We start from the raw sequence: 27,344 nt of genomic DNA on the forward strand, positions 1-27,344 counted from the left end.
GATAACTTGATAAAAGGATAATACGCTTATCGTACTCGTATTTTAGTACTATTAAAATTGTGTTTTATACTTAAAAGTTTTTTTTTTATTTTAAAAGAGAATAATACGTATTATTTAATTGTTTTATTTCTAATAACTCACTTCGTATACTAAAAGTATGCGGCGATTGAGAAACAGCTCTTTGTAACAATTAATATTGGTTGCATTAGAGCAACGATTAACACCACAACCTTTTAATATCGAAGAAGCATCCGTACACTTGCCGTCTTATTACTTTGAGAGATCACTGAAAACTAACATCGGTAACCGAAATAAATATATATGTAACGTGTCCTGTGTTGTCTTATAAAAACAACTTCTAACTTTCCAATTGTATATAGAGGTCTTTTGCTAATCGATATATTATATAACTTTTACAAAAATTTAGTACACAATATCCAAGATTAAATATTTCGGTTCCATATCATTGATGCAATGGCAAAACCGCAAGCTATACATTTTATAAATTTTTGCAAGTTATAAATTTTATAGATTTTTAGATTAAATAACGATATCTTTTTTAATTTAAAATTTAATCATTAATTACAAATTTCGAGATATCTTCGCTTTCTAAGCCCGAGAACAGCCTCCATATTATAGTATATTATTTTTTATATATGCATAATTTGTAATTGATATGATGGCGTATGTTGGAAGAAGAATTTTATTTATTATTACATGTTTTTTTCATGTTTGTAACTGTTGCTGTTTTTATGTACATATTTATCTAGCGTCTTTAGTCGTGAAAAGAGAATTAGCAATCACATTATTGATAGACATATAAACTAAAAATAGAAAAAAAAATTATTATTACATTGTACCGCTGAGACCATGTGATATAAATAAAAATACGTTGTAATCAAAACTAATTATAAATCTAAAATATATTGAAACATAAAGCCAAAATGACGTAATAACAATTCAATTAAGTATTGTTCGTAATAATGACGTAATGACTAAGTGCACGGTAATTTCTTAAATCTTATAGATATATTCTTTTTAATAAAAAGAATGTTTATATTAAAAATGTTTTACTCTTGTATCTGCTAAATGTAAATAAAATTATTATTTATTTAAATGTATTGTATATAATTGTTCTAGTAAGTAAATTTCATATCGAAGAACAGGTGGCTATACTGATTATAAAAAATATCTAGAAATATATATAATAACATAAAATATATAGTATCACATAATTTATTATAAATCCAAGAATGATAATGTATTAATTACAAGATGATTAATATATCAAACAATAAATATTATAATTGTTAATATGCAAAAATACATAAGACTAAACATTAATATTAATATTATAATATTAATATTGATGTTATAAACTTATTTTTTTAACATTAATAATAATTTGTATTAAAAGATTAGTAATGTTAATATTTATTATAAATATGTTAATTATAATTTATGTTAATATTTGTCCTTAGTATTAATACCTAAAAGTGTTAGAATTAATTACATCAAAAATTATACTCATAATATTATAAAGAAAAAAATTTAACAAAGGAGCAGAGAAATTATTAACAATAGATGGATACAATATAATTTCAAATAAAAAAATATACAAGCAATATAAAAATATAAATATATAAAATAATGTGAATATCTGAATAAATAAGTAAGTGCTTACAAACATTATTTAAAGTTATTAACTTTCATTGATTTAATTAACTTTACTGATTACTTATGCTTAATTCTGTTAATAACTGAAGATAATCCATCTGATTCTTGATTTCAGACAAACGTATTTTAATTTTGTGTTCAACATTCAAAATTAGTTCTTTTGAATAATTTTTGGCGAATTGGCGTACCTAAAACAAATTATTTGATATTTTCTGTGAAAGATTAATTTATTATTTTACATTATAAAAGAGAATTCTTTGTTCCAATATTCTCGCATATTATCACATAATTTCTTATTTCTGATATAATTAATATAAAATACTAGACACTTATATGATACAATACAAAAAGATATGTAAGTATAATTGAAAAATAATAATAATTGAAGGTTTTATTATAGATTTGAAAATTTACCTTATTAAGTTGTTCCATAGAATACATATGATTAATAATATCAATTAATGTTGCAATCGTGACTTGTCTATAGATACGAAACAGCAGGTTTATAATTAATATAAAAAAACTTTCACGATATTAGCAGAATACATACTTATATGAAAAAAGATATAATTACCTTGGCACTATTCTCTCAAAATATGCAAATATATAATCAAGCATTAGGCTATTCTTTGCATGCTTCGTAATAATAAAATGAAAACTGTTAACACGGTCTTTATCTTTTGTTATTCTATTACAATCTTTCAATGCTATTAACGTCGTATATTTTTGGATGATAGCAATATTTTCAGAGCAAGCCAGAAATTTTAGATATCTGTTATCAGTCTTATTTTTATATATATTAAATACATTGTCCCAAATATTATTGCCCGACATCGCCAAACCATTACAATATGTCCATTCTTTCCACCATGGCAGAAGACTATAATATTGAAAAAGAAAATAAAAATTTGTTATAAAAGTTTAGGTCACAGCCTTATATATTTTGATCAAATAGTATATGCATCATGTCGTATGAAAGATGCAAGAAAAATATTACTTTCTATCCAAGAATAATAATAATAAGAAAAATTACTTATTTGTTGTACGATTTGTGAGATGCTCTTGCAGTTTCAAACCTGCTACTATCTTGCAGTTAGATTCACCGAAAATGCATGCCCATTTTCTGGCTTCTTGTCTTAGACAATTAAGATAGTCTGACGTGTCAAGTTCTTCGTATTTTATATTCTGAAGAAGCTCGTTTAATATTTTCTGCATTTTTTCCTAAAAATCATTAAATGATTTAAAATATACATTTAATAATATAATAATAATAATAATATGAATATTCTACTAACTTTTATTTATAAGGAAAAGCAATATTATGTGTATCTATGAGTACGTATATACGAATGTATATTGTACATGTACATGAATTAATGTATTTACTAGAATTTTCCTTTAAACGCACAAATATTTACACGTATCTAATAGATACATTTATATGATGATGTAGATAATATAAATATATAATATAAAATAAAATGTGTAATATAAATATATAAGACATACAAAAATAAAAAACAAGATATAAAATATAAAATAGACATATATAAGATATAAAAAAATTAGTTATACATAATTTAATAATATTTTAATATTAAAACATTACATATACAAAACATTTTCTGATTATTAATTATAAACTTGCATATATATATATACTATTTATACTAATTATTATTTTTTTTAATATACAATATTCTTATTTACAAAATTTAGTATTACCTTGATATTATAAACTCTTTTATCTGACAATGGCAAAACGCTCGACATGTGCTCAAAAGCTTTGATCATAGGATACCATGCTATAAAATCTGTCTCTCGTGATAGATAATTAGTGATATCCCAAAACACAGAAGAATTGATTTGTCTAGTCGTTAGGAAATGATACGCGTCATCGATGATTTGAGCACGATTGAGAACATGTATTTTTATATATTCCTTAGAGTTTAGATACTTTGCAATTCTTTTCCAATTCTCAGTATCATAATTGACACGATAGTATCCTGTCATATAATAAATAAATTTTATTGTTATACATAAAGTATTTAAAAGATAAAAGTATTTAAAAGATCAGAATTGTATTTAGCATAAAAGAAATTACGAGGAATGCTATTTAATTTTTTAAATTTGTCAGATATAATAAAGTTATTTTTTATTAAAAAAATGTAAACTGTTGTTATTAGTTATAGAATTATTTTACATTTGCCACTGTGTAATACTCTATAGGATAAAACCGCATAAAAAGTTCTAGTAGATAAACTTAAATTGATTTTAGTTACACAAATAATCATTACATCATGTATGGCACATACACATAGTGAAATTTAACTCACTATAAATTTAAATAATGCTAAATATTTCATAACATTTAAATCAACATATAAAATTATTATACATATATTCAATGTACAATAATATTATATATATTACATATTCAGAATAATATATTATTGTACGTATTTAACGTAACATAATTATTTTAAATTTACACTGGTACGAAAGAAAAATGAATAAAATTACACAATAAAATAAAATTTTAATTATGTGAAATAAACATGGGATCATAATAAATTTATTGATTTATATTTACCAACTTGTTGTAAATTGATTATAAACCAATCATTTTTTTTGTATCGTTTAGATACATGAACACCTTTTTTTGGCAAGTCTTTTGTAAATTTTAGCCATTCGACATCATAAAACGAAGTCTTGTTAAAATCGGGATTTGTCTGTACAGTATGGGTTATAGGTATCCACAAATCACTGTCGATTGAATCGGAATTTTCTAGTATTATATCTATATGATCGGCAAAATTGTGTGTTATTTTTAATATAGGATAACTTGTATGTTTTGTCCAACCATCCATTTTTTCTATTAAGTTAATCTCGTTTTTGTTATCCATTATGTTAAGCGCACTTTGCATAGATTCCCAGAACACTTCGGATGACGTCTCGGACAATGAACTACATAAATTTAATATTATTAAGAATTGATATTGCAATAAATTGCGTGAGAAAACAAAGTTAATATTCATATATATTTATACACATAGTATATATATAAACACACATACTTGTATACATATATATATATATATATATATATATATTCTTTATATTTTACTATAAATTTTTCACCGTTCGCAATAAAATTATGAACAATTTTATTGTGAGCGGTAAACAATCTATAGTAAAATGTAAAGAAAATTTCGGGATTAATCTTATTTCTTTTAAATGAAATAGTTATCTTTTTATAATAAAATTCGATAAAATAATCGGTATAGAATTCTGAGGATAAAGATAATAGAGCGCAAATATAACTAAAACTAATATTATATTTGATTATCTACAATATGTATTAAAATGAATACGTAAAATAATTATACTTACTTTCTATTCTGTAAATATATCTTCGTACCAAGTAGAAACGCCTCATGGGTAATTAAATGTTGCAACATACGCAATATAGAAAATGCTATAATTCAATATATTATTATAAGCATAAAATTTTATTATCATGTTCATAGATTTATCAATTTAGCTGATTTTATATAGAAAAATTAGCTTTTTAGCTTTAACTATATATAGCATACTATATGTATATGAACACGCATACATATTATAAATTTATTTCTTTTATATGTTGTTTATTTTCCTTTATATTTATTCCTATATATATATATATATATATATATATATATATATATATATATATGATTTATATAGTAAAACCCTTTTTTCAAATCCTATCTCTTAGCAAACTTACATTTCAAAGTTTGTGGTATATTATTTAATTACATTTACCCTTACCTTTATTGTAACGAAAAAAAGAAGGAAGTGAATTAATATCAAGTGGCTTGCTGATTTGTGAAAGATTTCTATTGAAATAAAAGTTTAAACAGAGAGATTCATGTTGATTTTGGACTACGAACCATTCTATTTTCCGAATATATGATGCTATCTGAAGACAAATAATTGTTATGTAAAATAAAACTTTAATGTGTAACAAATTTTAATATCAAATAAATATTTAACTAAAAGAAGATATTTGCATTAGCAATGTGTATTTGAAACAATTGCTTGCTCTTATTAAGAAAAAATTTTATATATTTTTTTTTAATTTTGTGTCAATAAATTTAAAAAAATATAATAGATTATATCTAAAATAAATTATATGTATGTAATTATTTCTCGTTTAAATGTTGTTGTATGATTTTAAAGAAAAAGAATATAAGAAGAATAAAGAGAAATAATTGCATTCTTTTTCTATTATCTTTACTTTAAACGTTTTTTAATTGAGAGATTCTCTTTTTATACTTAAAAATTATATTTTGAAATTTATAAAAAATTAAACGATTAGCACTTTAACTCTAACAAATAAAAAAAATAAAAAAATAAAAACACTAAGGATATAAAGCAACCTTATCGATGACATCTGCCGCAACGATATTAGCAAGTCCTTCCTTCAACCAAGATGGCATATCACTGAGAGATTCATATAATATGTTATATATTATTAAGGACTGCTTATTTACTTGACTCTTTAGCTCACGTGACTCATAGAAAATATCTGCTTCTCTAAACATCATTAATATCTGTTAAAAAATCTTAAACAATTTTTATTAACAATTTTGTAAAGCACATACATAAAAAAATAACTATTATAAAATATACTGTTTTATTAAATTTAAAGTAATGTAAATATGTGTCATAAAAAAGAAAAAGAGGGATTTTTATACTTTTTTATGTTACCTATAAAGAACGAGTCCCCAAGTTGCTATAGCTTTTTCCGGGAAATTCGGGATTGCAACATAATCTATTTTCCGAATTACCTTCGAATTTAGCACATTCCAATACTTTTCCAAATATAAAATATACTTTTGAAATAATTCGTATGTGTGTGTTTTATATTTTATTTGTTCTCTGAACCATATTGTGATGTTCAATTGTTTGAAAACAATATCCCTATCAATTTCATTAGCAATAAAATCACTTGTATAACCGATTATCGCGATCGTTACGAAATAAGAAGGCATCGGAGGAGTGGTAATAAAATGTGTCCATATCATGTTATTCTCAGCGCTACGCTCGTTTTCTATCGGCATATTTGACAAAGCCCTGTATTCTTGAGGGTGTTTCACGGAAATCGTAAATTGGGCCCTTAAATTCGGCTCATCCCAACATGGAAATAAATATCGCGCACCAGTTGTCTGCAGATACGTTGCAAATAACCACCTGTTAAATAATAAGAAACGTGCTTTAAATAATAAAATTGCGATTATTGTTGGCATAGAGATATTTGATATATTTCGTTTGGAGATTGTATGTTTTATGAATGTTTGAATAATATAATATTACGCGCATATATATTTCTTTTTCATATAATTATTGTTTTAATTATTTTTTTATTGTGTAATACTTTCTTTGCAGTAATATATACATATAATATCCCTACAATACTTTCTTTACAGTAATATGTATGCACATCCCCGAAATAGGAAATAGTAAAGAATATAATAATAATAATAATAATATATATATTCTTAATATTTTAACATTTACTCACATTTTTTTTCCTTCTTTATTTTTGTAGGAAGTTCTAAAGAGGCCTTCGGTATTATTAGTTGCTTTACCGAGAAAATTTATGTTTAAAGTATAATTCCCGGGTAATATTTCATCGATAAAATACATGATGTAAGTGTTCGTTTTATGAACATATGAAAATTCTATTGGTTTATAAACCGATTTTTCTGCATTATTCTTAGATTTTTGTATATTTTTGTTAATCAAAGTGGTTTTGGTAATAACCAAATTTGCTGAATGCAGTTCTATGTATTGCGTTTCTGCATAAATCTCGATGCTGACATTTGATTCACCGCGGAATATATCTCCTTTGATGGGTAATATCAATTCGATGTTATAATGTATCGGTTTTACATTATTCGGTAAATGATAATTAACTGCGGTTTGTATCTCAGCTGTCCAGTTTTGATCTGGGAGAGCCATTGCAGCGATAATTATATCGATACTTAATAATAGTTTTAGGAATGCCATGCCAATTATGTTTTTACGTATCTATAAAATTATTTTTTCTATTAGAAAAAGACAAATATAAACAAAATGCAATACATATATGTTTCTATCGCGTAATTATTATAAAAAAAGGAGAAGTAATTATGTATAATCTTGATGTATATATAGATTTGTAATATTTATATATACTCTGTTGTAATAAAACTCTTTTGAAAATTATAATCTGATTTTAGTTTTTAAATATATTAAACGTTCGATTTGTGCGAGAGAATGTTTTCGTTACGCATTGTAAATATATGTAATAGATCCATGTATATTTATCACATATTGCCTACTATTTGTGTCTTGTCAATTGTGTCTTCTCAAGGAGAACATACTTAAATAAACGAACAATCAATAACAAATCAAAAATTTGTTAAATTTTCTTAGATATCTCTATCATTTCTTATATAAATTAATTAAATTAAAACGCGATTCAAGCACTAACGAATATTTCGTACATACTTTTTATGGCAAATACAATTTTTTTAACGACAAAAATTGACATTTGTTATTAGCTGGTTGTTCGTTCGTTTACAATCATCTTAATATAATTTTGAAGAATATTTATTATACCTACCTATTATACGAAAAAAAAAAATGTGTGAATGGTAATGATAAATGTTCCTAAAACTTGCACATATATGTATACACTGCGTATGGTCTAATAAAAGTCTAATATAAATAAAATACAACTTTACATCTTAAAAACACTCCTTATATTATTTTTTTGATTTTAGTATCTTTAATATATAATATGATAATACATGCTTGAAATCGTTTTCGCGTTGCTGAAAAGAATAGAAATAATAGGAATATGTATAGTACATAAAAAAAAGTATTAACGCTCTCGAAATAATTCTAAAAAGATAACATTACTATGTGTCGTATTCGTATTTTGAGGCCGTTTAAATTGTGTTATACATATATTTTATTTATATTGAAAGAAAGAAATATGTATTTATAATATGTTTTATTTCTAATAACTTACCTTGTACGATAAAATTATATGCCTATCAAAAAACAGTTCTCTATAACAATTAATAGCAATTAACGCATTATCTTCACAACCTTTTACTATCGAAAATATATCTGTACAATTGCCATGTTATCACTTTGAGAAGTCACCGAAATCTGACATCGATATCGGTAACGTGTAAATTATAAATACATAGTGTTATGTATATATATGTGTGTGTGTGTGTGTGTGTGTGTGTGTGTGTGTGTGTGTATTCTATGTGATTATACTCTTTATTATATCACGATTTCAATAATATTGTGTGTTTCGAAGTTTGAAGCAAAAGATTTTTTTTTTAAGCAAACAAAATCTCTGAGATTTAAGAAATTGATTAAAAATGTATGTGTATAACGATGTGTAAATATATACATATACATATAAGTATATAAAATGTGCGCGAGATCATCGATAATTCTAGTTTTAAAATGTAACGAGATCAGGCTCATCTCTCATTTTACGAAAATTGCAAGTATGAAGTATTTCTATTTTGCAAAGAAATCTACCCTTCTGGCAATAGTGGGTTCGAGATTGACATTCCAGCTAGGCGATATATTGCGCAGCGGCGAACACGTGGCGCCGGAAAGCAACAGGTTGTTGAACGGAGCTGAGAGACTGTCCGGCTTGGCTGGTCGATTCGATTGCCGGTAGTCCTAGCAAGGCCGGTCAAGACAACGCTAGAAAGTCTTACACGACATACAGCAGCGACGGTATGCGATTGTTCGGTACGATTGTGTCTTATTTAGATGCCGGCCGCATTCTCGCAAGTGGCCAACTGGATCGGACTAATCCGGTTGTTAGAATTATCGGAAGTGTGACCTCATTCACCGCTCGATTGCCTCGCGTCGTTCATACTACTTCATGTCTCCGTGATATGGACCCGCTTAATTGGTTAATGAGGGATCGTAACGTTTTCCAAAAATAATCCGCAAAATAAAAATTACCATAATCCACGATTATATTGGTATTTAGGACACTACATCAGAGAACGATTTAAGGTTTTATAAAACAAAGGACGAATTTTATAATCTAAATAATCTATTGACGAAATGTCTGTCCAGTTAATAGCTGGAAAATTTTTCGAAACAATTTTTATTTAATCGTTTTATCTGATTTAATTTTAAGCTACATTTCGCACTGTTCTCGTTGTTCTCTTATCGCAGTGAAAATAAAAAGGGCAACCGTAGCTTCCAGTCGCGATCTTTTTCAGCTCATCCTTATTTATCTCCTTTATATTGGCGATGATGAAGCGCACCAACCATGTTACCTAATGCTCACACAATGGTGACAACGACATGTTCCGTGCATAAATCTTCGACGAGAATTATATGTATATAAAAGGCCGTGCATATTGGCCAACCGCGAAATCGCGCGACGTTATCTCGCCATTCTACCACGGCTCCGGTCGCTAAATATGTTATAAATTCTGTCGTGAAACTTAGAAAATGCTTCGAATGCGGTCTAAATTTCTAATGTTTAGATAGTGTCTTATCGGTAGGCAACGGAAAGAGAGGAATAAACGGAGTTACATCTTTTTTAGAAGATTTTCTTGTTGTGTCAGATATTTTTTATTTTATCTGCTAGTTACGAGATTAAAATATTAGGAAAAAAAATCAACAAAAGAAAATCAGATTTTTATATATAAATATACATAATTATATATTTTGTGAATAAATGTTATATATAAACATATTCTTAGACTTTCTTGTAAAGTTATATTGTGCGAACTCAACACATACAATGTTTTTAAAAATTAAACTTATATTAAGAGAAGACCAAAAATTTGTTTTAATAATTATTTTAATTATCACCGTATAAAAATACTATTTAACATTAAAAACATGCCATTAGTGCAAAATCTGAATTAATAAATCAATAAAATAGTTTTCATTTCTTCTGCAGATAATTAAAAAAATTACATGTACATTCTATTGCATCATTCAATTGCGTCATTCCTATAGCATAGATTAAAATTGAAATAAGCTAATAGCTGTGTGAATGCGCCATGTATATTTACATTTATTTACACTGCATATAATAGTTGCAATTTTCTCAATATATGAATTCATATATTATAGAGGTTTGCATTCATCGATGTAATAGCCAGGTTGCATTGACGTGCTTTTTCTAATCCGCGACTAAGCATGACGTATTACAGCACGCTGCGAAACGATCTACAGGCTGATGGAGCGTTTCTATTTTCAGGCGGCAAATGGAATGCGTGAGTCGGTGGATCAACTCGAGAAAAATTCTCTTTAACTGTCGGTTCCACGTGCTAAACTGCCAAGTGGCAACCGGCGGCAACTAGTCGCTCATATACAATGAGGACCCCGCGACATAGTCAACGATTTATTTGACGTTTCGCGAAGTATCATGTCATTCATTACTTTTGTCAGTGTTTTTGTATTTATATGTAAGAAAAGGAGAGAGAGAGAGAGAGAGATTTAAAACTTAGGAAAAATTTATAATCCCGCGGCAGCATGATATAAAAATGACAGAGAATTTAGCGTAAATATTGCGTCTCTCGCGAATTAATAGTATTTCGTTATTTTTCCGACAATAGTTTCTTCTTCCGAAAGTATTAATTGTGTTAAAAATATTATATACAATCCCTGTTTTAAGAAAGTTTGCAATCTTTTTGAAAATGAATTAATATGATACACGCGCGCGAATTTAATAGATAATTTTTATAGGTAATTTTCTCTTTGTTCGTTTGTTTTTCTTTTTCTATTTTTCTCATAAAAAATAATTTTTAAAATAACATTTTTTATTTAAACAAAATTATTTATATTTTCGATAATCTACATTTGAAATATGACCATATCATTGAGAGCATGTTTAATAATGTAAACAAATATATATTTTTGAAAAAAATGTATAATTTTTTAAAAATATTTAATATAATAATAATCTTTCTCCCTTTCTCTTTCTCTTTCTCTCTCTATTTGTTATTCTTATATCGCCATATCAAGTTCTTTCCTATGCATTATAGAGAAGTGCATTTTCAAAGTTTCTTTCCCCTCGTGTCTACGACGCGTGTCGTCGAGAGGCGGTTCGCGCACGTTATGTATCTTCTTCTCTCGTCTCGGTTGTCCCTTGACTATAATGGGCTGTAAATAACCATTTTCTCGAGTCCGAGCACCGCGGAATATTGTTTGCGATGGTAATTGTAATGTTTCCCGGATCTCATTTGCTGGCTTTCAGCCGTTAATATACGGCGGCTCCGTGGCGCGAGGCCGCGGCCCGCTCGTAAATTTACTGAAACAGACAAACAGTTCATCTGGACTGGCTGGTCGCGTGGGTGCCTGAAACGTTTCACTTTGCAGTCCTGTATTCTCGCCGTTTCATTCTCTCCGATCCCTTTTAAGTAGCACCTTTTCCCAATCATTTATCAGAATCTTTCGCGAATATTTTTACGCTTTATTCTCGATCACATAGAGTTTGCAATGAAAATAATATAGGAAAAATAAATTCAAAATCTTTTCAATTTGCTCGCGTATTGAAGTTATAGAATTGTATTTTCTAATCTCTTTATTCATTATTATATCAATCTTATATTGATTTGAACGTAAATGTTAAAACGTTTCCCGCAATCAATTGACTGGATGAAACCGCGCGAAAGCCGCTACCGCTACCGTTCCCTATCTATAATTTACGATCGTACACGGAATGAAGTCAATTAAGCTACGAAGTTTGTTAATATTGAAACAAATCGCGGATGATGGCAACTTTATTGCCTTAGATCGGCCCTCGCTCGCTCGTTCAATATTCCTTCCGCATAATCCGCCGGAGTCGCGCGCGCTCGCTCCTTCTATTCGCTTCTTTCACCTCCGTGCCGTAGAGTGATTGCAATCATGTTTTCCAATCCGCCGATGGTTGTTGAATTAACCACCGAGTTACGCGCGCACGGGCATCCGTCCCGAGGGCATGCAAAGAAGGCGCAAGCATGGAGAAAGGGAGATGAGAAGGAGAAAGAGAGGATAGGTATATAGTCCCTTGTGTGTGGAGTTCTTTAAGATCCGCGCGCGTACCACAATTATCCGCGTCATTACCGGCATGAATATTCATGACTGCATCTCCGCTTACAGAGAGAGAGAGAGAGAGAGAGAGAGAGAGAGAGAGAGAGAGACAGCCGCGAGCAAAAGGAATATGTACATTGTGAATTCTCTCTTCTAGCTATGCCAAGTAAAATCGATCGCGCGCGAAATATCGCGAGAGGATGTACAAAAAGCGCAGCGTCATCAGATATATACGATAGTAGACACATTTCAAATAAAAACTATTATAAAATCGTACTAAATTGTTGTCTGAATAAAATATTACAAGAAATTAATTTTTCGTAAGAATAATAACTGCAAAAACATAAGAAATGTTTATTTAATATGTATATATGAAATATTATTATATTTACAGATATTTTAACAATTTTGCTTTTATCCATCAAATTTCTTGTGATTGATATTGTCATATGTTCGTTCTTCCTTTGTGATACATGCAAATAATATCATCGAAATATACAAGAGATCCTGTCAATGAAGGGTGCTCTGTGATTCGAATATACAGGATGTCCGACATGTAAGTAGCCAAACGAAAAGTGGAGATAGATCGGGTCAACCTGAAGCGAAAAGTCCTATACCATTTTGCATACCATTTTGCATTTTAACAAAATGGTATAGGACTTTTCGCTTCAGGTTGACCCGATCTATATCCACTTTTCGTTACTCGGCTACTTACATGTCGGACACCCTGTATATTCAGGCAATTCAGATTACGAATCGACAGTCTACATAAACTAAGTATTCTTTACAAAGACAATTATTATGTACCGAAAAATTCATTACTTTACACATACACGTATCAAAGACGGACGCAGCGACTGATTTATTTAGTTACATTTCTGCTAGGCGCTATCTCACGACCTTAAAAGCGGCTAAACGATTCAATTTGTAATAATTATAATGCAACTGTCGGGGACCTCGGGCCCCGGGACTGGGACGCGCGCTTTTTTCATTGAAATCACTTAAGACACGATGCGACATTGCGCGTGTGGGCGTCGTTCTGAGATCGAGAAGTAGTGCCCGAATTGGACAATTTCGAGCTAATCTAAATAATATTGGACACGTCTGACGCTAATAACTCTGAACGACGATTATAAGAGAACATATCTAACTATGATTTATTGAATTAATGATCGGCACAAATTTATCGTAAATAATAAATAAACTTGCGATATACCCTTGAAAATTTTTAAATAAAGATTTTTTTTTTATTTGATATATAATTCTTTATTGGATTTATTGAATTTTTTTATTCCATTGCGTCTCTTGTAAGAAATACATATTATCATATTTGATATGTGCAAGTTAATATGTAACAAATAGCTAGCATATGAAAGACATGAAATTTACCAATAAATAATCATTAAAATAATTAATTATATATATACATGTGTTCTAATTCTTCTTTTCTTTTACAGAAATTTGTATTATAAGTTAATAAAGCCGCTATTTTATATAACGTATAGAAGAATAAATACGATTTAAATATTAATCTTCAATATTATGCAACGCATAAAAGCGAAATATATATGATATAAAAGACACGAAAACGTCACGCACGATAAAACGTGACATATAGTAGAAATCGAAATATCGCAAATAGAAGAAACCTACGTATCAATGCACGTCATCGTCCATCCGTCGTTTCCTTGGACTTGGCGAATTGTCGTAGATACGTCTCTTAAAATAGCTTTCCCGGAATAACGAAGAATTTAGACCACCAACGCGCGGCTCTTGTCTCAATTAACGCTTAAAGACTTGTCCACACGAAACCACCACCCACTACGCCTTTTAAGTATTACATTTGCGCGTAACGTGACTGACTTGTTATCTTATAAGAATGTAGAGGAAAAGATAGTGATAACAATCTTAATTTTTGCGTGACGTCAGGGAAGACTTTAACGTCGAAGAATTATTATGTGCCATGTTACAAGTTCTTGTGAAAGTTTTCTTATCGAGCTACCTTTCATAGAATAAGCCATGTGAGTTATCTAACGTCACAAATAACGTCACAAATTTTGATTTAAAATTTATTTCACTATATTTGACAATAAGACAATTTTTTAAGCTGAAATTTATTTCAATAACTTCTATTTGGAAATGAATAATAATTATTCATTTGTGAATTATACACATAAAAAAAATGTCTGATTATAAAAGTTAAATCAAGTGAAATATTATGTAATAGTAATATTTAAAAATAGAAACAACTCTCTTGAAAATATTTATTTCCTTCGCATTCACAAGAATGGCAATAAAATCTTCAACTACAGTTGTTTGACTCCTTGAATATTGCTGCAGAAGCCTGTAATCTAAATGAAATGATCGAGGGGAGTAACACGAGTGATAATTTATCTTGCCATATGACAAGCGATAAGTAAATTTCGCCGAATCGTTTCGCAAACATAATTTTCATTTACGTTAATTCTAAACTCAACAATGTATTCTAATAATATAACATGTATATTTTTTTAAAATCTAGATTTTCCGTTGTAAAAAATTTAGTTTCTTGCACTTGCAAATAAAAAACAATTTATACTCCTTTCAATTTATAACATTATTATTTTTGTAATTTCATTATTTTATCGCTATGTATAGAGAGCATTATTTTATATATATTCTATTATTAATGTATCGTAGCTTTTTTTTATAAACTTCTGACAAGTTAAGCGCTCGGAGAATCCATTTAACTGGCGCGATCTACGGTGCTTCTTCACCTGCAAGAAATCCGCGCGTAATCTGCGAAAATCTAGGCATGCTCCCGCTGAATACGTACTGAAATCTGCCCGCGTAGTCGCTTGAGTTTTGCAGCAAAGTGGGGTCAATTGGAGACGAGAACCTCGGTCGCCTCGCTCCCACACTCTGCAGAAATTTATTCTGTAGGTCTAATCGAGGCCGACCGCTCCGACAATCTGACGAGCTATAACGAAGAATGACGAGAGGAGCTACTTTTCTCTTCGAAAAGGAGTGCGACACCTCTTATTACGAAAAAGGTATTCCTCGATTACAAAATGATTGATACATCTTGAGTGATTGCTTATTAAACGTCGATTAATTTTAGTCGCGTGTTTGAGAAATATCAATTTTAAGAGAGCAATTTATGTTTTAATCGCTTCGTTGGTACATGAAGTTTCGATAATAATAATGTAAATACATTATAATTATAATTACATAGTATTTTTTAATTCTGTAATCGCTCTTTAATTGTTTCTCTATTGGATATTTTTGCAGAGAACTAATCGTGAAGTTTTCTTTATCATTTTAATAATTTCTATCTTTAATAATTAATATAAAGAATATGCGCCTTTTTTACGGATACATGCTTATTAGATTTTTTTATTAAACATTTTATTATATTTTTTTTTAATTTTCCGGTATAAAAGTATGATATTCAAATATATTCAAATATATTCAAATATATTCAAATAAATTAAGGAAATATCGTAATTATATGATTTTTTGATTCGAAAAAAATACAAGAAGATTATATATGTATAGAGACATACATAGAATAATCTCTTTATCTTTTACCTTTTCAAAATATACTTTAGTAAAAGAATTTATATTTAAACGTTTTATGACAAGATATTCCTAGATTATCTGATATCATTGATTGTTCCAATTTTAAAATACGATGCACGTTAGTAACTTACAGGATTCTCTGGTAAAACAAGCAATGAACCTATGTTCACCTCTGTTTTACGGTAGAGTGCCTTACCTGCTTCTATCGAGTGCGCTTCTTTCAATATAAAGCGCGTATGACGCGTAAGAAGACATGTGGGAGAGCCGCCTACGCTAGCACTATTCTTGGAGTTAATGCTGCTTATGCCCAGCGAATGCAAAATATGCTTCTGTTGACCTGCCCGAATGCTGTCTGTCCCCTTTAAGCCGCTTCCACGCGATGGTGTCTTAATGTAAAGGAAGATAATTTTTCGAAACTTACTATGGTAACTGATAGCGCGTGTTTTACTTGTATGCAATATAATTATAGACTCTAATTGCATCGAAACATGATTCACATGACGTATTTCATAAAATGAAGATACATTTTTCCATATCGCTGGAATCGAAATGTAAATTAATCGAGATTGCAGCGATTTCATTGTCTGTTTTTATATTAACAAAAATTACTTCATCCCCGTTTCCTTTTGCACTCTCTTATAACATTTCACTATATCTTACTTAATTAATTCTGACGGAATCCGCATATCCAATTATCATCGATCTGCGATGGCAGACGATCGACAACGAGCGCCGACTCGAGATGGCAAAAGCGTCTCGACTTAATCTTTGCCGCGATCGGTATAAGCCGGTATGCACGTAATAGCTTTCGATGTGGAAAACAACTCGCGACTGTTCACCATTCGCGGTATGCCATCGCGCACACCGATCGCCGAAGTATTTCGCGTACAATTAATTGGATGAGCGAGCGAGAGATTTTAACCACGATGGGGAATCGAGCCGGGAGCCCGCGTAAATGATTATCGGACCCGACAAAAGAAGAGACATTGCAAATCAATTTAAACTTTAGTTTTTATTTCAAATTTCTATAATTAAAGTGATTTTTTTTATTTATCTGTCTTTTGCTCTCAATGTGCCTTAATTAATTTTTTTACTGTCAAAATAATATTATTATTGCAATTAATAATCATTGCAGCACTAATTATAACTTTAATATTTAATGGTAGTTTTATTATTTAAAATATTTCCTCTTTCGTCATTAATTTGATATCATATATTTTCTTTAAATAAAATTAGTGATATCCAAAAATATTTAAAGCTTACTTAATAGCTGGATAGCACTTGTAATATTAACATTGTTAATTACTTTCAAGTTAAGAAATTAATATAAAGTTAACGGTTGCTATAAAATTTCGTAAATTATCTATTCTCCAAAGCAGAAAGATACGAGTCGACATTTCCTCGAGAAGCTTAAATGAACGGTATACGCTATAAAAAAATGCAATAAAGATATATGTTTGGAAAATATCATTTTTATCTCGCACGAGAATCATTAAGTGCCGATTGACCGAGTTACTTTTCGACCTCATCGCCGAGCTCGGAGCTTTTCGTGTTTACTCCTAATAATGACGAACACCCTGTATAATATATTATTATCCTCGCGGGTCTTGCGCGAAGACCATTAATGCTTTTTGTCGTTTGTCATTGACGGTGCTTTTTATTGACCGGGCGCATAACTTTCTTTAGTGTCGCTCGTTTATGAGCGGGTAATTGCACGATTTCGGTGTCCCAATCTGTGTACTTGACGAAGGCGGATAAATATGGAACATCGATATAATGGGCGCAATGCGAGTCTCTTTTTGATTACTGCGGTGACGCCATCGTTAAACCAATCTAAAAATTTCTCTCAAATTAAATCCGAATTATTCGTCGTATCCGTGAACGTAATTTTGTTAACCGCAAAGAGAAGAATCCTTATATGATAAAAAAAATCGTCATAATCGTTGGATAAATCCTCATTGTATTCGTAGATTTAAAATAAAATTGCGCAAAAAATCAGAATATATAATGATAATTTTATTTTTTTAATTCCTATAACAGCGTGAGAGACAACACTGTTTACGAAGTTTATAAAGCGACGTTCTGTGCGATAAGAAAGTGCATTATGCGTCACAAATGTGCAGTTAGTACGGGCATGAATAAAGGAGTACGTGAGTACGTGGGTGTTGTCACTTGCCGACGATCATAAGATAAATAAATTTCCATAGAGCTCTCGTCACGTCATATATCGATATGAATAGATGACGAGACGGGATCGACTCATTCTTGCTGCATCATCGTCCTTTGCGCTTTAGCATGCACGATCTCTACATTAAAGTATTTTTGCTTATCTAGACGTATGACAAACAGTCTTAAAAACGCATACACATTTTCTTAAACAACTACTATACAGCGCGCGTTATGCCACTCATATATCAGCTGTTTTACCTTATTGTTATTAATTACTATTATTATTTTATTTATATATATATAAATGTTAAAAAAGTTATTATAAGTAACTTTTTCCAAATATATAATTTTTATTAAATTAAATATATAGAAAGCTCCTAAAAAATTATTTCTTCTTATTTTACATTAGTAATTTTCTATTTATCTAAAAATTGACTTCTTGTTGCATTTTAGTCATCGATAAAAATTCTCGATAAAATCTCTCTTAACTTGACTGTATGTAAAAGGGGCGAAAGCTGCAGCGAAGAGAGCGATAGAAGAGAAGGAAGAGAGCTACGAATATATTGATCTAGTTTTAAATTATTTAAAACATAATATATAAAACAGTATACATATACTTGCAAAAACCAAACACGGTGAAAATAAATTTTACGAAATCATAAGCAATGTTTCTTTGTAAATATGAGTCATCCATTTTATTATACAATATTCACATTCTTGAAAATATAATATACACACATATTTTTTTTCCATAGATGCTAGTATCTTACAATTAGACAAGATTCTATTATTAAAAAAGTTTGTGATAGTTTAAAATAAAACTATTGTATAATTGATTTTCCATAGAAAGTGCGACAATATATAAATATGTTCGAGTAATTATTTAAGTAATGTTTTGTATACAATTTTTATAATAGATTGTAACAAACGATTGTAGATATACCATAAAATTATAACAGATAATAATAAATTTTTGCACGATGAATGCCGGAATCTTCGTGCAAATGAGCCACATTTAGGAGGCTTTTATTTCGGGATCTCCAAGAATGTGACGTGGTTGCGTCGCTTTCGTTATTTCGAACCCATGATCGGGACTCCAGCTGGAGCAACCATAACACAAGCCTCGTTATTCGGTGCTAATGACGCTACGCGGCTTGAATTTATGGTGTTGAGAGTTAAGGGCCTCTCGCGATTTCTCTCGGGAATTATGCGAGGGAGAAATGCACTACATATAAATCGAGCTTTCGCGGAAGCTTTCACGCACTTCTGATAAAGACACGAAAAATAGTATAATAATTGATATCTAAAAAAAGAATAGCTATGGTCTTGGACATCTTGTAATATTCCATAAGCCATTAGTAAATCATGATATATAAGCGACAAAGAGATAAAAAGTTAAAAAAAGTTAAAATATGAAATACGATTTCACAAAAATACTAAATTAAACTATTATGTATTGATATTTGAATGTGTCAATAAATTAGGGGAACGACGATCTTAGAGCTTGTTTACATGACATTACGTGTTTATTATAATGTCAAGTACCAAGATTGTTAGATTTTGAGGATCTCTCGAAACAGTAAGATCGTAATTGTACGATATATATAGTTTTGGCATTAACAACCTGTGGTGATAATGTGCTAATTACAGTTTTTGTATTTCAATCGAGGATCATATCTCAATCTGCATAGAATTTTAATATACAAGGTAAGTCATTAAAAATAAATCTATATACTTTTTCATATCGATGTGTATAATAATAAATTATATGTAAAGTTTTTTTTCTAATTATCTCTGTTTAATCAAAATTGATCCTGTCTTTATTCTCATTATTTTTCATTAAAAAAAGATACGTACAATAAAAAGAAGTTTGCATTATATTTTATTTATGCTTATATTTTTTTAAATAAAGAAACGTTATTACAGATACCTGAAACGAGAAACTTAGTATGGAAAAAGTATTGTTAAGACTGATATTAAACAGCGTCTTATACTTAACGGCAATAGCTTTTTTCTTTAGCCCCGATTACAGAAATGACTTTCCAGTTGGATTTCGTTTACCGTATTACGTTATACCGGAACACTATAACATCCAGTTAGACCTAGCATATTTTGACGTGGAAGAAAAAAATTTTAACTTCTCCGGTACATGTGAGGCCTACATCAAGATTATTCGTCCAACGTGGTATATAAGTCTGCACGCACAAAAGCCGCAAATAGAAGTACAGAATGCTACCCTCGTCAATAAAGAGTCATTAGAACTTTATAAACCGACGAATGTTACATATAACGAAGAAACTCATATTCTCGTCTTTCACTTCGGTTATGAATTATCAAATGGACATTATTTATTAAACATGAGCTTTATCAATTTCTCAGATGACGATGGAAATAGCTTCTTCAGAACTGTCTACACAAGTAGAAATGATAATGAAAATAAAAAGTGAGTAAATATTGAATATATTGTAGTAAAGTACCTGTGTAATAAAATACTATTCTAAGTGTTAAAATATTATTTTTAATAAAATGGCAGTATCTGTATATAATATCCGTGTATAATATATTTAATCTTTTGTATTCTATTATCATTTTTAATGCCAGCACAATTTTTCTAATGCTGGCTAAACATTTCTTGTTATATGAGATATGCTATTAAAATGTAATAGGTTGTTTATCGCAAAACAATTCCATGCAATTGGGGCTCGACAATTGTTTCCATGTTGGGACGAGCCAGCATTAAAAGCGACATTTAATATCTCTGTTAGACATCATGTAAAGTATGCGGCTTTGTCGAACATGCCGATGCAAGATATGATTGAAGATGCTGATCACATACTGTGGACATACTTCAAAATTACTCCTTTAATGTCTACTTATCTTGTGATGTTTGCATTATACGATGTATTCCCTCATACCACACTGTATCGAATGTTATATCAGGAAATAATGTTCGCAAGTAATGTCACTGATATCATCATAACGTGTTTCGTAAACAAATGGAAATATTCTGAGAATATTTCAGACGTTTATCATATCATAACTTCAGGTTCTCGAAATAATGGCACGAGAATTATTCTTTATAGGTAATATATTATATAATAATACATTATACAGAGTATAATTAGAGTATAATAATTGGAATATGAAATCAAGCTTGTAATAAAAATTTGATATAATCACATTATTTACAACAAATTTTAGAGAAGCAAGTATTTTGTATAATAAAGCAAAAGATCCTGTTACGAATAAAATAGAAGTAGCACGTACATTAGCATACGAACTAACACATCAATGGTTTGATAATTTGATCAGCCCATCCTGGTGGTCCGATTACTGGTTGAACGAGGGTATTGCTACATTGCTCGGAATGGATATCATGAATAAGGTTGTTTCTTTATTTAGTTTTATATATATAATGCTTTTTTTATTACACGTAGTTAAAGAAAACATTTGTTTTCAATAATGGAAGAAGAAAATTTTTTTGTGAATTCGCTAAGATCATAAGTTGATTCTTTAAGTTTCGAAATTTTATAAATGAAGTAAAGTATATATGATAAATAATTTAATATTAATAAACAATTATTTTCGCATAATTGCAATAATATCTAATCTTAGACAATCAGTGGCACATATCGTTTCGGTTAAATTCTGTTATATTTTTCTACACTTAAAAACTAAAAATAAAAATAAAAAATAAAAAAGCTATCCGTGTGCAATAGTAGCGAACGTATTTGCCGATGCTTAATGCTAAAAATATATGCCCGAGCTTTTTCTATTAAAAATATTTATTGATTATTTGATTAAAACTTTCATATTAAAACTTTCATTTATAGATTTTTCCAGATTTCCGTGTGTTAGATCTATTCGTAGTCCAAATTCAACAAGAATCTCTTCGTTTAGACAATTTTAGATCGGATATTATGAAGCCTCTTATATCAGAGGTTAACAAAACTTCTGATATTGATTCACTTTTCTCTTTTTCTTATTACATAAAAGGTAAGATTAAACAACTATAATAACGTATAATTATATTATCCATAAATTCTTGAATGTAAATATCTCGAAAGTATTAGAAATACTAAACAAGTTTTTTTCCGTCGTTTATTTATATATTAATCTTATAAAAAAAAGAAAAAATTTAAATACAAAATTTAAAATTAACATTCCTTTCACAGATCACAGATACACTTTCATGAACTTATGGATATTAGAATACAATAAACGTATTTAATTGTATACGCATCTTATGATATAATTTGCAGCTCCTGTCATATTGCGTATGCTGCAACATTTTCTTACTGACAATGTATTCCAAAATGGTATTGAGATATTTCTTAGCAAACAGTGAGTAACATAATAGTTATGTATTATAGAAATAGAAATAATTAATAATTAGAAAAAAAAAAGGTATATTTTTAATTTTTGTCTTATAATATATTTTTTCTTTATTTTCCAATTTTTTAATTTCATTATTATGTTCTTCAATCTACACGATTTATGTAATGTTTATTGTCAATAATTTATAATTTTTTACAAATTTAGTAAGTTTAGTTCGGCAACCATCGATGATTTCTGGAACGCTATGCAAACTGCTCACGATGTAGCAAAAATATCCAATATTGAAAAATTAGACATAAGAAAGGAGATGAGTGCTTGGACAAAGCAAAAACATTATCCCGTGCTAAAGATTACACAACCTAATTTTGAATATTTGGAAATCTCGATAGAAAATATTAAGAACTTGGGCAAAGATAATTGGTTCATACCTGTAATTATAACTAAACAGACGGATTCAGATTTTATAGTATACAAAAACACGTCTTGGCAAATGTACAATAAATGGAAAGCACAATCAAATCTTACTCTGTCTATAGATTTGCCTTTAGCTTCCAGAGACGATGAATGGATAATAGCTAACTTACAACAAAATGGTAAATATTAATTGATGAATTAATATAATTTTATAGTAAATAATATACAATGTTCATATCCTCTTATTTATAGTAATATAGCAATTTTGAATACATTTTGCATACTTTGAACATAAACAAGATATTTAAAGATATCTTCTAATAAATTCCATCAAAAAAATCTAATAATACATAAAATGTATTTATTGTATCATAGGATATTATCGGGTCAATTATGAACCTAAAAACTGGCGAAGCATTGCGAAATATTTGAACTCTGCGAACTATGCAAAAATACATGTTCTTAATCGTGCTCAAATCATCGACGACGCCTATTATTTCCTATCGATAGGCCAACTCGATTTGGATATATTTTTGGAACTCGCGAAATATTTATCGCAAGAGACAGATTATGTGGCATGGTATCCTATGATCAAAGTTCTTGAAGATATGTCAAGTATCTTTCCAATATTAGACGAAAGAGTCGATTTAGTCAAGGTAGATAATAACAATTTTTTCGTCAATAAAAGAATATGTTTTTATTAGATTTTTAGATGTTAAACATTATATGTTAATAATAAATGATCCTCACGTTAATGTTAATACTGCTTAAATTGTGAATATAGAAATTATATTACATGCTAATTTAAAAAAAAAAAGTTACATCTAGTTTTAAGATAGTGAGAAAGTAATCTATTAAAAAGGATATGTACTAATTATCTCTGTTACAAATGTATTGTTATTCAAAAATTTATCATAATTTTTTATAAAAAACCGGGAATTTGTAAAATTTAAATATTAGAAGCATATTATAATTACTTATTAAAAACAATTTTTTTTCTAATTTACATTATACTTTTTAATAATAAATAAAAAATAATGTATAATATTCAAAATGTGCAATTATAATTATTTAATCAATTTTTAGAAAAGCATGCAAGAAATATTGGATGGAGTCCTTGAACAGATTGGATATGAAGAACATTCTGAAGATAACATTCTTACTAAATATTTAAGACAAGAAGTCGCCAAATGGGCATGTATTATCGAGCATCCCAAATGCATACAAATGGCCAAACAAAATTTGGAGCGACATATCATCCACTCTGAAAAGTAATTTTATTAATAATCTTTTTGTTACAATCATATCTTTTTTGTATCTTATGCGATGCTTGCTAAATAATATGTTAGAAATAATAACTTATAATTATATATACCATGCTCTAAATATTTATATAATATTTCTTTTTTTTCGTATTCTTTAGACTTTTACCGTGGTGGAAACAATGGACATACTGTAATGGTATAAAGGCAGAGGAAGATTTAAACGGTATTTGGTCGACAATGCTTGAAAAATGGGCCTTAGATTCTGATAATAGAATTTTAGAATTTCTAACTTGCATTGCACATCCTAATCCCATTCAAGAATATTTGAATACAAAAACTCTACAAGTATATCTGGATCTCAAATTTTCTCAGAAAGATATATTTTCAAAATTCCAAGACATTGACCGTGTTAATAGATTTCTTATGATGATTATGAAACATGTAAAAAACGATGTACTACTTGAGTATGTATTACAGAATTTTGAAGAAATAAAACCCAGGTAAAATGACAGATTTCTTCAAAAATATACTATTCTCGCAATTCATATAAATACGCATCACGCAAATATGTATACATACGAATATATCTGCTGTTTTGTTTTTATAGGGAAGTCAGTACGATTGCAGCATTGATTATTATAATTAATCATGTGTATTCTGAAGCACAATTAAAGAAGGTAGATTTTGAGAAACTATGTATTGTATACATTAATTTATCAATATATCTTAATATTAATCTTATTATCTATCTCTCACATACTATGTATGGACATAATTTCTTGATCTAATTATACTGGAAAAAAAAATGATATCGCATTAAATTTTTATGTATAACTAAGTTACTTTATACTATCGATAAATATCAAAATAATTCATTTTAGATTATGGAGTTCGTGGAGAATAATCTAATAAAACAAGAGAATATTATTATTATTAATAATTTAACAACGAGTATCTTCTTTCACAACGAATTTGACAAGGTAAATTTTGTGAACTCAGATATCATAGTCATTACAATCTCTTTTTATTTTCATCGTAAAATTTTTTATCTTTGTAGATAAATACATGTATAAGATATATATACATTTTATATAAGTATCTATAAAGACATATTTTATTTTTATAAATACTTATACAAATAATTTGTTTTAATCATAGTCAAAACCAGAAATTATGTTTATTTTTTTTTTTTAATTTTATTTTAAAAATATCATTTTATATTTATATAATGCGAAAAAGAATTATTACTTACTAACAGTGGATGTAAAAATAATTTGTTTTAGATACATGAATATGCGAGAAATTTTGTGCATGAGCGAATTTCGTTTATCTATCGCAAGATAGAGAAACGCTTGTATGAACTCACGCTTATCCAAAATCGAATCAGAAAAGTTTTTAAATTAAAATAATTCATCCATCCCAAATCTATGAATAGTACAAATTGTATCGCTTGCATACATCTATCTCATTTATAAGTAATTTTTTTTATTTATCATTTCTTTTGACAAATCTTTAAAATAAGATATATTAACAAAGAATAACAAAGTCTTAAAAAAACCTACCACTTATAATTTTTTAGAATATAAGACTATTCGAAAAAATTATCATTTCAAACTTTAACAATATAATAATGCACAACATTAATTCATAGATGTAATACATATTTATCATTACTATTGTATATAAAGATAGAATAAAAATGCATTATTCTGTTAAATATATATATATATATATATATATATATATATATATATATATATGTATGTATGTATGTATGTATGTATGTATGTATGTATGTATGTATGTATGTATGTATGTATGTGAATATGTATATATAATATATGTATATAGACTTAAATTATTTCTCTCTGCGTTTGCTATTCTAAAAGTTTGTATTACTACATCCTTAAACATAAACGATAATTTTTTCAAACAGATATGTATTCGACAATACAAAATGTATTTATATAAAATATGAATTTCGAAATAAATTTTTGATATGCTTCTTATTGTGATTATGTATTTTTATTCTAGTTATCTGTGGCTCCTTAATTATTACATATCAATTTTAATTACTTTTTTTTTGTATTTATTTCTTTCATTCTTTAATCAATAATAATATTTACTATATATTATTATGCAGATTTTTAATAATATTAACATAAAAACTTACATACATTATTATATTATTAATATTGAATAATGCTTCAATATTTATAGTTAATATTATTAATCATCATCATCTGTGTGTATTAATATTATTAATTACTGTTATATATTTGCATCTCTTAAAAAAAAATTATAAACATGTTAAAACAAAAATATATATAATAAATCTGATGTCTCCCACACTATTTATGCATACCTGAACATGCGTTGCGACAAAATTAACATTTTATCAATGAAAGTTTTGCAGTTCTTCGTGGAGTTCTTTTAACGATGACCATGACACGATAATAATATGTCGTCGAGCTACAAAATCGAGCGGTGTCTTTGAGGGCTTTAACATAATAAATTAATCTATTAACGCCGCGGTCGTCTGCATTCCGATGGTGAGGAAGAGACGGGAAAATGGGGAGATCGAGAGATCCCTGAGCGGTTCGTCGTAATCCTCAATTAGGCCCAAATTGATTATCTCGAATTAATATGGTCGACATTGCTCGCGCAGGCTTCGTAACGCGCGGGACCGAAAAAGAATTATAGAAAATAAGCCTCTATTTTGCTTGTTTTCTCACTGGGAGGTCATTTCTCTCGTCGATATGCGTAAACAACTCGCATTAGGGACAAAGTTGTTAAATGACTTTAAACTAT

The 27,344-nt window shown here is 28.6% G+C and overlaps 2 protein-coding genes across 2 annotated transcripts in view; one reads left to right on the forward strand and one right to left on the reverse strand.

The window, feature by feature from the left end:
* LOC138934916 (aminopeptidase N-like) overlaps positions 1-27,344 on the reverse strand; it is a 106,919-nt gene that overhangs the window by 6,916 nt on the left and 72,659 nt on the right. The window contains exons 2-11 of the mRNA XM_070299068.1: positions 7,247-7,755; positions 6,433-6,975; positions 6,102-6,258; positions 5,491-5,641; positions 5,071-5,155; positions 4,271-4,644; positions 3,403-3,683; positions 2,711-2,898; positions 2,252-2,557; positions 2,092-2,158 (exon numbers count right to left, since the gene is read on the reverse strand). Of these exons, the coding sequence (XP_070155169.1) occupies positions 2,092-2,158; positions 2,252-2,557; positions 2,711-2,898; positions 3,403-3,683; positions 4,271-4,644; positions 5,071-5,155; positions 5,491-5,641; positions 6,102-6,258; positions 6,433-6,975; positions 7,247-7,755 (2,661 nt within the window). The remainder of the gene's footprint in view (positions 1-2,091; positions 2,159-2,251; positions 2,558-2,710; positions 2,899-3,402; positions 3,684-4,270; positions 4,645-5,070; positions 5,156-5,490; positions 5,642-6,101; positions 6,259-6,432; positions 6,976-7,246; positions 7,756-27,344) is intronic.
* LOC138934881 (aminopeptidase N-like) lies at positions 20,466-25,942 on the forward strand. The gene is made up of 12 exons (XM_070299031.1): positions 20,466-20,959; positions 21,183-21,599; positions 21,718-21,901; positions 22,350-22,512; positions 22,779-22,860; positions 23,059-23,447; positions 23,644-23,924; positions 24,355-24,539; positions 24,692-25,033; positions 25,141-25,210; positions 25,415-25,513; positions 25,817-25,942. The coding sequence occupies exons 1-12, from the start codon at positions 20,466-20,468 to the stop codon at positions 25,940-25,942; spliced, it is 2,832 nt and encodes a 943-aa protein (XP_070155132.1).

Source organism: Polyergus mexicanus, unplaced genomic scaffold (assembly GCF_030449975.1).
Source record: "Polyergus mexicanus isolate NDT 795.1 unplaced genomic scaffold, iyPolMexi1.0 SCAF_7, whole genome shotgun sequence".
NCBI classification, from domain to species: Eukaryota; Metazoa; Arthropoda; class Insecta; order Hymenoptera; family Formicidae; genus Polyergus; species Polyergus mexicanus.

Excerpts from the sequence above, each read along its gene's own strand:
- LOC138934881 (XM_070299031.1), top strand. The coding sequence starts at position 20,466 with ATGGAAAAAGTATTGTTAAGACTGATATTAAACAGCGTCTTATACTTA. Across the intron at positions 24,540-24,691 it reads CATATCATCCACTCTGAAAA|ACTTTTACCGTGGTGGAAAC; the intron begins GTAATTTTATTA and ends CGTATTCTTTAG. Across the intron at positions 25,034-25,140 it reads TTTGAAGAAATAAAACCCAG|GGAAGTCAGTACGATTGCAG; the intron begins GTAAAATGACAG and ends TTGTTTTTATAG.